This window comes from Betta splendens, chromosome 19 (assembly GCF_900634795.4).
Source record: "Betta splendens chromosome 19, fBetSpl5.4, whole genome shotgun sequence".
NCBI lineage: Eukaryota > Metazoa > Chordata > Actinopteri > Anabantiformes > Osphronemidae > Betta > Betta splendens.
In genome coordinates this window covers 11,647,758-11,660,671 of record NC_040898.2, presented here as the reverse complement: position 1 = coordinate 11,660,671, position 12,914 = coordinate 11,647,758, and the positions used below count along the sequence as shown (strand labels likewise).

The 12,914-nt window shown below is 51.6% G+C and overlaps 1 protein-coding gene across 3 annotated transcripts in view; it reads right to left on the bottom strand.

Moving 5' to 3' along the window:
* The window catches only part of adkb (adenosine kinase b), a 77,829-nt gene that overhangs the window by 34,519 nt on the left and 30,396 nt on the right, over window positions 1–12,914 (bottom strand). For all 3 annotated transcript variants that reach the window (XM_029134645.3, XM_055504280.1, XM_029134646.2), the window contains 2 exons: window positions 10,645–10,817; window positions 9,011–9,119 (listed from right to left, as the gene is read on the bottom strand). In XM_029134645.3, the coding sequence (XP_028990478.1) occupies window positions 9,011–9,119; window positions 10,645–10,817 (282 nt within the window). The remainder of the gene's footprint in view (window positions 1–9,010; window positions 9,120–10,644; window positions 10,818–12,914) is intronic.

Genomic DNA, 12,914 nt, shown 5'->3' with positions numbered 1-12,914 from the left:
TTACAGTTGTTTAACCTTGTTATAATCAAATTACGTTCCGGGTTCAAGGAGACTCTCCCACTGAATTATAATCATTTTTGCCTGATTTAAGCTCTGGTTACCCCATGCAGGCCCACTTCCTGTTTACATCCAGCTGGATTCAGAGTCAAGTGTGCGTGTGGGACAAGAAGGAAATAATATGAATCAGGCCACTTGTTGCACTTCAGGCCCTGTGTCAAAAAAAACAAAACGGGGAAATGAGACGGTACCAATTTGAAAGCGCAGAAATAAATCAAGGCATCTCGCCCGCAGCTAAGCTTACAGATCCGAATGGCGGGACACGCACGTCTGCAGCGAAGTGAGCGAGCAAGAGCTGCATGAATCCATCTGTGCCCGCGCCACAGACAGGGCGATGACGTGCCGGCATATTGGGTTCCGTGTGTACTTGCTGTCGGGGCACAAAGCTGTTTGGAGGTGGAATCGCAAACAAACAGTGTCACCGTGAAGGGAGCGTGTGCTGACGCCTGTGGGGGGGGGGCTGTCATTAGCTATTTAACAGCGACGGTTGAGTAAGGGCCTGTTTTATTCTATGGAGCCCACACCATCACAATGCAAATTGTGACCATTCGAGCTGCATGACATGGGATGATGCACCATTACTTATTCTGACTCCATTCAGTGTCATCATTAGCCTTTACAGTGTCAAATCCGCTCAATAAAGGGCATTATTTCCAAAAGGATGAGCGCCGCATTAATCCTTTTATGCTGCTTCCAGCAGGATGGAGGCTCCCACGGCTAATATTAATGCACGCGGTGTCAGGAGCGCGATGGCTAATCCCGATAACTCGGGATGTACAGTCAACTCTGCAGATGGCTATCGGCCCCGGACCGGCGCCGCTAATAGGCGCGGGAACAGGATGTGCTTTAAGAGCCGCGCTCCTCAAAAGTCGTCTTCAAAGAAAAAGCATAATTTTCAACGGGGCTTTCTGAACTGAGAAGATAAGCCACGGAACGGGGGAGGACAAAATAAAAATGATGCTCGCCTTAGAGAGGAAAAATAGCTTCCTGATATAGTCCTAGCTCCCTCTTTAAAGCTGACACCTAGAACATACAGTTTATCAATTATACATGAAGCCAGAATCCATCTTCTGTTGGCAGCTTGTTTGGATCTGGCCCGAGCCCTCTGAGTGGTGAAATGTGTCTGGGAGCCCCCATCCCGCCTGTCGCCTTTTTCCACTCACAGCCTGTCCTTAAATCAATCCCTTTTTAGGCCTGAATTTATTTTTCCTGTAACAAATCTGTCTTGGCAAATGATGTCACATAAGCGGGGAGAATGACAGCCTGATGTCTATGCGGGGAACATCAACCTTGCTCCAGCAGCCTCCTCCCAAGGTGAGTAATCATGCTGAGGAGCGGTGCAGTGTGTGGATGCCAGCCAGAGTCCAAACAAACCCAGAGTCTGTTGCTCAAGATAAACAAACCAATTAGGGGGAAGGCATGTTATTCCTCAGTTGGTGGGATATTTGCTAGATGGAAAATAATCAATGCATTCTTATTTCCACGGGGTGAAGCTGGAGTCCTGAGCAGAATAAAATCTAGGCGGAGAGGGAGAGTAAAATTATTCATTAGAAAAAATAAATAATGGGACTAAACTAGCTACTAGTCATGTAATTAATCCATGCAGGCTCAGTGGAGAGAGGAGCGCACAGAGGGGAAGATTCATCATAGCTTTGCGCCCCTCGCTCCCAGGGATACATGCCCTTCTTGTGTGGATGAGTCAGCTTACATCTTCTGACAATTGTGAGCCAAGGGCTTTGTCAAAAGGAACCACAGTTATTGTTTTGATTGGTCCCCCCCCCTTGTTAGGTTGGAAGCGCAAAACGCTTTCAAATGTGATTGCGCCACAGCATCCCAGAGGAAGGCACGCACATATAGAACATCAAACGGGGAGGATGTCTGCTTTTTATTTGCCGAGGACCATCGCTGGGCGCGCTGGCGCTCTCGCCGGCCTCGCCTCCACTCTGGAACCGGCGGCCCTATCGGTAATTGCAGGGAGCGGCCCCGTCGGCCAGCCGGAGCATTAGCCGACTGGGCTCGCGGTGGATGACATTCAAGCCGGCCAATAACGGCGGACATGCTAATCAAAGTGGCGCTGGCCGTCCCTTCACAGCGCGACGGGAGGACTTTGCCCAGTCGGAGTGGACGTGCAGCTGCTCTGGCTGCGTCTGCCCGCTGCCCCTCAGGGCCCGGGCACCAGGCTAACCGCTGGCACAAGAGTTTAGATGCTGGAGGGGGAGGGGGAGGTTAGCGACGGGCTAACAACGGCACACATGAAAAATAAATCACAGCCAGCTTGTTAGCATGGCAGGAAGAGCGGAAAAAAAGAGGAAGAGGAGAGGGAGGGGAAGAAAGAACTGGGTTAAGAGATTTAATGTGCTGCTGAAAATCTGACACTTGCCAGAGGTCCAAATGCTCCACCAGAGCAACGGCAGCCGCGGCGGCTAAGTCTCCAAAAAGCCTGCGAAAGCTGCTTACAAGATACACTCGAGGAACAATAGATAAGATCAGAGCGGTAGCCAACGTGTGTCTGAGCGGAGCACGTACGGGAAACAAACAGGCGGCGGCCGCGTGCGCTAACACCAGACATGCTAGCTAAACCCAGGCCGCTAAAGCTGCGGCGGCGGCTGCAGACTGCAAGGGCGCGCCGCCATCGGGCGTCACCTCTGCTGCACAGCGGCGGTGCACGTGCAAAATGACACAAACAGCTGACTGATGCCTCCGGAACAAAATGTTCAGTCGTGCTCGTTTAGCATTTCTTGTGCGTGCGCTCGATTACTTCCTGTTCTTGGCAGGAGAGCGGCGCCTCGCTCACACCTGTCCGCCGAACGCACAGCTTGTGCCAGGCGCGGGTTAGTCTTCGCGTGCTCACACCCGCGACGCGTCGCCCGGCGCCCGCTTTGTCTGCGCTAAAGTGTCAAAACAACAAGTTGCAGTTGTGTGTCGGGGACCGTTTCCCTTCGCCAGGTGCAGTGACTTCTTGGGAGTCTTCTCATCCGTGTGCAGTTGCCAGGCAACCGCCAAAAACACGTCACCGCTCCTGGCCAAGAAGCACGGCCGCATTTAAGTCTGCATAATATCACAACTATTCATTTTTACATATAAGACACAGGAAAAATACAAAATGTCACAGGCCACCGAAGCATCAAGGGACAGGAGTCATTGTGTTGTTTTGATAAAGAACAGCAGACACAAATAAAACCAGCAGCAATAACAGGATGCAAACAAATTCAATGGATGCTGATGACGAAATAAGTAAAAATTAAACATTATCTTAAAATAGATATAATAATCCTTTTACAAAATATAAAATCCTTAAAAGTCACTGGGCCCCTTTAAAAAGGAGAGAGGAAAAAATTACTGGCAGTTTACAATGGATCCATGCCAAACTGGCAGAAGGAAGATATGCACAGGCTTATTACAAACCATAAACAAATTACAGCAACATAAAAGAGAGAAATGAAACCTCGCAGAAGGAAACAATTCTCAGAGAACAGTGTCCAGCATCTGCCGCGCAGAGATGCACATCTGCGGCGGCTCTTTGTGGGCCGCTTTCATAAGCTGTCAGGCTGACCCCATTGCTGCAGATGCTTTGTGGGGAGGAGAATATTCCAGCAATATTTGCTCAGTGGAGGCTTTATGCTCCAGCGTGATAATATAACAGTGTCTGACACTTAACTCTACTCACTATCTTTGCCCAGGAGACACACTATCCTAAAGCGTCTGCAGCTCCATCATGTGAATCTTAATCAGATACTTAGCCAGTAGAGCAGGTTTTTACTCTCCCTGGTGAGAGTATCAACACATGGCCATCAGGCACAATTCACGGCCGCAAAGTGGCTATTTATTTTCTGCTCAGCATTACTTGACAAATAATTACTCAGTCTATTCAATTAAGCCCGTGGAACTCCACGCAAACGGCCACAGCATCCCAGCGTAGGACCCGAACGTTACTCCGCGTTTTTACCGCTCGGCCTCATGAATAAAAGGGCGCCGCCCGCTCGCACACAAGCGCTTTGATGCAGAGGCAGCGAAGGGGACAAGGTGACGGAAGGTAGAAATGTCATTAGGTCTGGACTATTTCACCGGCGTTACAGTGGTAAAAGGGAGGGAGGCGACTTGTTGATGGAGCAGATGGACGCGGTAACATTGAGGACCCCCCCCCCCACACACAAAAAAGACAGAGGATCTACAGTCAAGCCCTTTTTTCTGGCCAACTTTGAAATATTCCCCCACATATTTCAAACAGAACAATCTAAACAGAAATAGAAGCCAGTGAGAATGATGAAAAGTCCACTTAGCAATGACAACATGAGGTAAACTCAGACGTCCTGTAAACAGTCTCCACAACAATTTATACTGCTTTGCTTTTGCAAAATCCAAATAATCAACACTAGAACAAAGTGCATTTACTTCTACTATCACTTTGTAGATCTACTCTTAAGTTGCATATTTTTTATATATGATAAACCATCACACAGAACAGTTTATAGTGCTTTAACTTACTGTTACACCTCAATCAGCCCATTAAAACCATTAGTTCAAAGAGTAAATCTACACATAGTGGCCTCAAGCAGGAATGAAGCACATCATCTTCACTTGGTGTGAGTTTTTTATAGTACATTATTACTACTTTAGCCTAATCAAAACATCTGAAAACTTGCTCCGACATGAAGTAGTAAAACTAAATAAACCCCACAGTCGGATGAAAGCCACAGGATGTCTCCGCAGCCGGCGCTGCTTGGCCTCTCCACCCTAATTTGCCGTGCTCCACCCACCCCCGGCCCGCGGGGCTGCGGAGCTGGCTGATCCTCCAGCAGGGCGGGCCAGCCCATACATCCCACTGGCACGGGACGCCCCATTGAGAGCCAATCACCAAGCCGGCACTCCTGACAGCTCATTACCACTCAATTAGGCAGGTGCACCTCCACGCGCAGCCTTCTGACAGATACAGCCCTCCCAGATGCATGTTTAACATTCGAGAGAATTATATAGTGACAGCAAACACTAAACGCCTCACCCTTATCACTTGATTGCCTCAAGATTGAAATTCTATAATTGGCCCAGGCCAGCGGGAGAAAAAAATAAATAAGCCAATAAATATGATGCAGTCGGCTTGTAATTGAACAATTATGAATTCATATTCATAAGATGCTTGTTGGCAATTACAAAATGCCATCTGATTAGGCGCAATTTGAAATGACATTGTTCCGTGCTAAAGACACTGTGGTGTCAGCCTAATAAAGGCAAGACACATCATAGCGGCGCTCGCCGGCGCCGTGACCTCCAGAGACGGGAGACATGCTGACACAGTGGCTCAGCCGCTGACGGACGGGACGGGACTTGGCACCGCTCGCTCTTTGTCCCCTCCGCCGACTGCTCACGCGGCAAAGCAACACCACCAAGGGTTGACTTTCAAATTTCCCAACACCAGTGGGCACAGATTGTGCACATAACAAAACACAAGCAAGGCGAAAAAATGTCGATCCCCCGAGAACAGATTCTAATCAAGATGAAATGATTTACAAATCTATTTAATACGGCTTGCCAGAAGTCAAACTTGGCATGTAAATGCGGTGGGGATTAAATTTCATCGGCAACCAAGACTGTAACTGATCGCCTGCAGACAAAGGGGGAGTCTGCCAGTTTTTGTCCTCCCCCCTCCTCCTCTCCTCCCTCCCTCCCTCCCTCATTCTCGCCACTGCCTGCATTTTGCCTCGTGATCCTATGTGGAAGGACAGGGGCAGTGCAGAGTGGTGCAGAGAGGAAAGACAAAAAAAAAAGAGAGAGAGAGGAGGGAGGAGGTAGGAGGTGGGGACGGACGAAAGGAGGAACAGGGTTGATGAAGCAGTAGTGAGAGGGACAGGAGGAGGAAGGAGGAGGATGGAGAAGGACGGAGGGAGGGACGAGAGGAGCTCAAGGTCAGCGTGAGGACAGTGTGGTCCTCAGAGTTGGACAGAGACACAGCCGCAGTCACCTCGGTGCTAATCAGCCCTTTGGCTGGCTGATGAGGTGTCAGTTCGTGTGTGTGTGTGTGTGTGTGTGTGTGTGTGTGTGTGTGTGTGTGTGTGTGTGTGTGTGTGTGTGTGTGTGTGTGTGTGTAAAACCTCTCCCTTCACTTTTTTTTGGCTGCAAATTGCAGGGGCTGCTGGGGCAGAGTAACAATGTGTGTGTGTGTGTGTGTGTGTGTGTGTGTGTGTGTGTGTGTGTGTGTGTGTGTGTGTGTGTGTGGCTGACGTGCTGCTCGCCGTGCCAGTATTGCGCCCCCCCCCCGCCTCTTTCTTCTTGCATATTATGCTACGGTGACTGAGGCTGAACTCAGCTTTCCCCTGCAGTGAGGGCAAGAATACAACTGCCAATTAATGCGAGATGCAGTTTGCCAGTGTTAACAGTGCAGGCTTTCTACTCCGACCGCTGCACCGGCGGGGGGGCGGTGGGGGGAGCTCGGCGTCGTTTTTTCCTTGGGCGTGGCTAACCTCCTGCACGCTAACAGGGAGAGCGTTGTTAGCCTCGGGTGTAAAGCGTCTACAGCTGTGATCAGGTTTGTGACCTGACAGCGCTGCAGCTTGTGTCTCATTGAGGGACTTTAGTGTGTGAGGCCAGTTGGCAGAGCCGGGTGTCTCCTCAGTCTATCCTTGGGTTATTTCTGACCATCTGTGCCCAGTCATTAACAAACCTTTTCACAGTCAATTGTCTTGTTTGTCTCCTCTGTTCTTCATTTCTGCTCATTTTGCACCACCCGCGACCAGGAGACGGTGGTTTCCCTCCCCTGAATGTGAATGGCGTGAGTGAGGACGGGCGTTTTTATTATCAGGGGGCTAAAGAGAGCGTTGGAGCCATAGGTTAATTCAAAGTGGCATCGTGGAGGATGCATCAAGCAGTGGAGATCAAATTACAGGGCAAAGCGCTCAGTGGCAAGAAAAATAAGCCAGTGGTATGCTGCAGAATGTGTGCGTGCACGCTGTGTGTGTTTAGCAGCAAGTGCATGTGTGTCGGAGACGAGAGAACGAGGGAGAGGGGGGGAGAACGGGGGAGACAGCAAAAGGAGAGGAGGAGGACAGGGAGGGGGTGTCCACAGGGGGCCGGGGGGGGGGGGGGGTGAGGGAGGGGGGAGGAGGCAAACTGGGCCAGCACGTACACATCACCTCCACCAATTAGTCACTCATCTCCCCTGCACGCGCACACAATGCATCGCCCTCCACTTGTGATGTTTACAGTCGTCACGAAGAGGAAGAACTGTAAGCATCGCTGCAGCAGTGATGGCATCCGACCAGAAGAAAAGAAGGTATCCTCCGCCTGAAATGCGCTTAGCCGTTCCCTTCTCCCCCCCCTCGCGCCTTTGTTATTGGTCTTTGTGCGATGATTTGCCTAAGGACCCACATTTCCTAGCAACAGCCTGCCACCAAACATTTGGCAGGAGTTCAACATTCTCCCTCTTTGTGAGAAACGGCAGCGCTGCCTCCCCGCTCTGCGTCTGCCGCCGCCACCGTTACCACCGCCGCCGCCTTGAGAGCCTCCGAGTCATGAATCAACCCTTTAACGCACATGCGCGCGAGGGGACGATGCCGCGACGTAGGCGGTAATTAAATCTACAGATTAGCGCGCAGGCGCCGCCGCGCGCGCCGGCTAGCGGTCCGCTAACGGAGAGGCTGGTACCGCGGGCGAGAGCGTGGGGCGGAGAACGCACACTCTGGCTGTAAATTGGGTAAATACATCTGAGTACTCTCGACAAGGTTAATGGAGAGAGGAGGCCTCAGTGAACACCGGCCTAGACGTGCCACGCGGTATTAAGTGGGAATAGCTCTGCCAGCGTATCTGGCTAAGCGCTAGAAGTGCGAATAGGACTTTAATAAAGCAAATGATCCCCCTGTTTTGACAAAGAGGCCCAGGAGGGACGCCGGGCACCACGTTTGAGATTCCAGGCACCGACAAACGCCCATTTGTGGCCCTTCTATCCCCGCTAAAATCCCACGGAAGCTTTTCCCTCCGCGCAAGACTGTCGGATGTGGGCAAAGCCCAACTGCCAATTTGCAGAGGATGTGCCGTGTTTGCTAATGCGAAGCAGAGGCTAAAAAGCGAGACCACACAAACTGCGGAGGACGGAGCGGCTGATCTGCTGTCTGGCACCAGCACTGATGTCTTCTCATTGGGTGTTTGTTCCTGAGAGCGGGCGGCATAGTGCGGCACAGTTACCCTCACGCCTGTGGGCAACGGGAGGAGGGGGGGGGGGGGGGGCGTCCCGCCTCAGGGGGACCTGACGAGCCGCACGTCCGCGGCGCTGATTTATGCCGATAACGAACTGCTCAAAGAGGCGGCACCCGGTGAAATTTCAGGGCTATCGCCTTGACGTGAGATCAGAGAGAGCGCGGCTCGGCAGGAATTACACATAATCCCAATGAGTGAAACATGAGCATCGCGGGCCGGCCTAATCCAGAAGCTGTAAGTGAAGACATTACCTCACGGCGCAGCTTGGATGTGCGTGCGTGCGTGCGTGTGTGTGCGTGCGTGCGTGTGTGTGTGTGTGTGTGTGTGTGTGTGTGTGTGTGTGCGTCTAGGAAGAAAACATCTGTCCTCCTCAGTCTGTTTGTGTGCGTCTCGTCTGCGCGGGGGAGATTGCGTGGGGGGGGGGGGGGGGGGTCGAAGCCGAATGAACTCGCCTAATCGATTTTCACACTTCCGCGGCACCTGTTGGCTTGTTTTCACGTTAAAAGAAATGAGTGCATGCATTACATGTAGAACAATTTCACAGTGCGCTGCGGCTACGTGCCCGAGGACCAGGGGGAAGCGGGGAGAATGGAGCTGCATTGTCTCAGTGGGTAACGTAGCCGCTTCCACTCAGCAGAGAATGAATAGATATATTGACAATGCAAAAGGCACAGCGAGGCGTTTCTTGAATAAAGCCTCTTAACATTTCGTCCTCCTCTGGCTCCGAGTCGGTGGAACAGTCATTCTGCATGCAGAGGGTCTCACTTACCGCAATATAATAGACCTTGGCTTTCTTCACCAGCTCCCAGTTGCTGTCCAAGTCCAGGTGTTTTTCCTTTTTGTAGCAGTTTGCCGCTGCCAGGTTAGCAACAAGGGACCTGCCGAGACAGACCCCATAAATCTTCTGCCTCGCTTATCATCCATCTTAATTTTGTCTCAAAAACATCCCTAAAAACACTCGGGCCCCAGACTTTCCTTTGTTCTTTCCTGATATAAAAGACTGATAATGGCCTCTTAGAATGTCTGAACCACGGTGGAATAAAGTCGTCAGGATGTCTTTATTATTTTATTTTTTCCTGGTTATCTCCAGCCGCGAAAAGAAGAGATTAAAATAAGCTGAGAGATTTTGAAGGCCAGCGCCGGGTCACCTCCGGATGATTCACATAATCACATCACCTGGAAAGAGGTCTGTTGTTAAAGAGGAGGGAAAACAACGGGAACGCGACGCGAAATGAGCACCTGAGTGGAGCAGAGCCGCAAAGCGGAGCAGGTGGCTTCATCGTAACGCAGCTCATTAGCCGGCGCTCACGTGCCGCCGCTTTACGAGCGGCCGTCAAAATAAACGCAGCCGTCATTGGCGCTAAGGGGGGGAAACTGCTAGACGGCCGTATGACGGGAGGGCGCTGCCACAGGAAGGAAGCGCTGCTCACAGAGGAGACGGACAATGAGCCGAGCGTGAGTCAGAGGACGGCGACGCAGTGACAGACGGAACTAAACCAGCACCGTTTCCACCCTCATGACGAATGAAAATGTACATGAAGTAAAGAAGATTAAAAGATGTCAATTACAGTTTAAATCAATAACATAGCATCATTTTATTACAAAGATTTGATTCAATTCTATGCATAATTAACACGGCTTAGATCGTCTCAAAGCTAAGAAAAAGCTAAATTCCCTCGCTTCCTAATTCCTAAAAATGGGACTATTCATCTCAACTGGAGCTCGACTTGTCAGAGGTGACATGTTTTGTGCTCTGAGAAGTTCATCAATCAAAGCCCGGGGACCGTGACACGCTGACTCCCCGGTCCTTCGGCGCCGTCAGCCCTGCGACCCGGCCGCGCCAACCTCTCCTCCGGCCTCTCCAGCTGTCTGTTAAACACCTGTAAGAAATATTACAGCGCGCGTCTCCGGGAGCACGGCGCCTGACCTTTTCAGGCGTCAGAGCCGGCATCAAACGGCGCCGGGCCGGAGCTCCTGGAGCGGCCGGGCTCCAGGCGGTGACTGACTGACAAGTCCGGTAGCGGCGGATCAAGGGCCGCAGACGACGAGTGTGTTCAGAAAGGAGCTTATTGATCGGCGCCCGGACTGTGTGGAACCCGCACGGCTGCGTCTGTGCAGACCGTGATGATGCTCGTCGCTAACGCCCCCGTCCACAATGGAGGAGGCTGACAGGTGAGCGCCTAACACGCCGCTACTGTCAGCTTGTAGATGGACGAGGACCCACCGAGGCGGCAGAGACTGAGTGAGACGGGGAAAACACGCGCGAGCTGCTCTTTCCCCCCCTTTTGATGCGTGAGCCCAGTTCCCTGTTATGACTTCCAGCCCAGAGAGGACGCAGAAACGAACAGCAGCGACGGGGATCGAAGCTGGGCTCTAGGCGGAACGTGAGGAGACGGCGCCAACCTATTGTCCCCTGTGATGCAGGCGGCGCAGGTGCCGGTGGGCTCCTCGCTCTGCTCGTAGTAGTGGGCGTCCACGTGGGCCTCCTCGGCCTTCTTCTTCAGGATCTTGCCGAAGTGGTCGGCGCCGATGCACCCGAAGAACGTGGCCACCTTGTGGGGCTCCTGGATCATCCACTGAGGAGGAGCAGATAAACAACTTACTTAACAGCAGTTACAGTGAGCTCAGTTGACAAAATATAAGTCTGTTTGAAGGGTCGGGTTCAGCTAAGGCAGATGGCACACAAACTGTAGCTTCACGGCAAACATACTGCCTGTGATATATGAGGGCTGCGAGCTGTCGTAAACAACCCAGGACCAATTCCATTCTGCACAGAGGCTCCACTCTCATCCAAGCACTCCTTCCTCCCCGCGCTAAAAACAGTCTCATCTCCTTATTTACACAAAGCCCATAATTCAAGGCTCCATCTTACTTATGCAAACACAGGCTGTGTGTGTATGTGTGTGTGTGTGTGTGTGTGTGTGTGTGTGTGTGTGTGTGTGTGTGTGTGTGTGTGTGTGTGTGTGTTGGGCAGAGAGCGAGCAGTGCAGTACCTGCCGCCACAGAACTACTCGTCTGCTATTTTGCGGTCTCGACCGTCCTGATGCACCCGATGACTTCTACCTGACGAGAGCGAGGCTGCTCAGAGTCTCCGCAGATTTACCGGCGCGCGCTGCCGTGCGCCGCTTTTATTGCAGATCCTGTTTTGTTGCTGACGGAGGCCCCTTGCGAATGAGACGTTGCTGCTTTCGGGAGATGACCTGTATATTAATCATTTCACTGTGACCAAATAGCATCTTGCTATGGGGGGGGGGGGGGGGGGGGGGGGGGCGGGCGTTTTCATCATCCATCCTGAGCTGCTGTTCATTGCTCTCCCTCCAGTCTCCAGGTAACTAGTTCACAGAAGAAAATAAATAAATAACCAAATCGAGAAATGAAATTATATCCAGGAATCCGGGAAGAAATTCATTACTTAAAGCGAGGCTCTGGTGTGATTTCAAACTGCCAATCAGCTTCACTTCAGGACGAAAACAGGGATTATTTCCACTATCCATGAACCTTCATGCTGGAGACTGGTTCAAACTCCTTGTTTTTGTGAAAGAGTCAAAAGTCTGAAACTGAAGGGCGATTCTACGGTTTGGTGTTTGTGCTTCATCAGCGAGATGCTCAACATAAGCCTTTTCATATTTTTTTCCAGCGTCTGCCCATAAGAGCAGGCCAAACGCGTGTCGTGTGGAGTCACCGGGCCGAATATCCCTCCTCACCTGAACAACACGAACGCACGCACACGGCGGAGGCTGCCTCTTCTTCCCTAACCTCTGGCTGCAGGCGCCTCACACTTATCAAGGTCACTGACTCGGGTACACGTCAACTCCAATCTGATTCTCCCTTTGCGGTGATGAGCTCCGAATCCAAGGTTAGGAGCTGCGGGCTGTAAATAATGACAGCGTGGCCCCTCCATTTTCAGGCCTCTCAGGTGGGAATAGAGGGGGCCACTCAGAGGCCCCCGTCCCTCTGATGACAGCATGGTGAATCAGACCACCCCCCTTTATCTGAACTACCCCCCCCCATGACCGTCGGCTGTACTCTCACTGCCAGCTCAGCTTGTCATTTTACAGGGTCATTAACAGACACACACACACACACACACACACTAACGCGTGCATCAGTACACGGTGCACCCACGCAGTAAAAAGGCTGACATATACACACACACACGCACAGAGAAATCCTCCGGTGCCACCGCATCTCCCTCCCTCCCTCCCTCCCTCCCCCGTCCTAAAAATCTTACACCTGCTTTAGCCAGAAGCTGCTCCGCTACTCCAATAAACACAAAGCGGCAATAGATAAAAAGAAAACGTCTTCATTATGAGCATGTAAAAAAAATTATCTTGCTTTGGGTTTTTTTTTTCTCCCCTTCTGCTCTGTGGTGCACGGGAGCGGGGAGTTATATCAATTCATTTCCATCCCTGGCACCCTGCAGACAATCCCTCTCCATTCCCAGATTATGTGAGATAATACCTCCATTATGACAAAAGCGCTATTCGCGGGGTCGCCGAGAGGTCAACCAACCCCGCGCCGGGAACGCGTGCTTAGTCACATCCCAATTACGCCGCAGTGGCAGAGGCAGAAATTGGCAAATGTACATCAAGGCGCTTCATTACTGAGGGGCCGCTCCAGTGAAATTAAGCAGCAGATGAGACAGAGTGAGATTTGCCCCCAGGCGGCGTGTT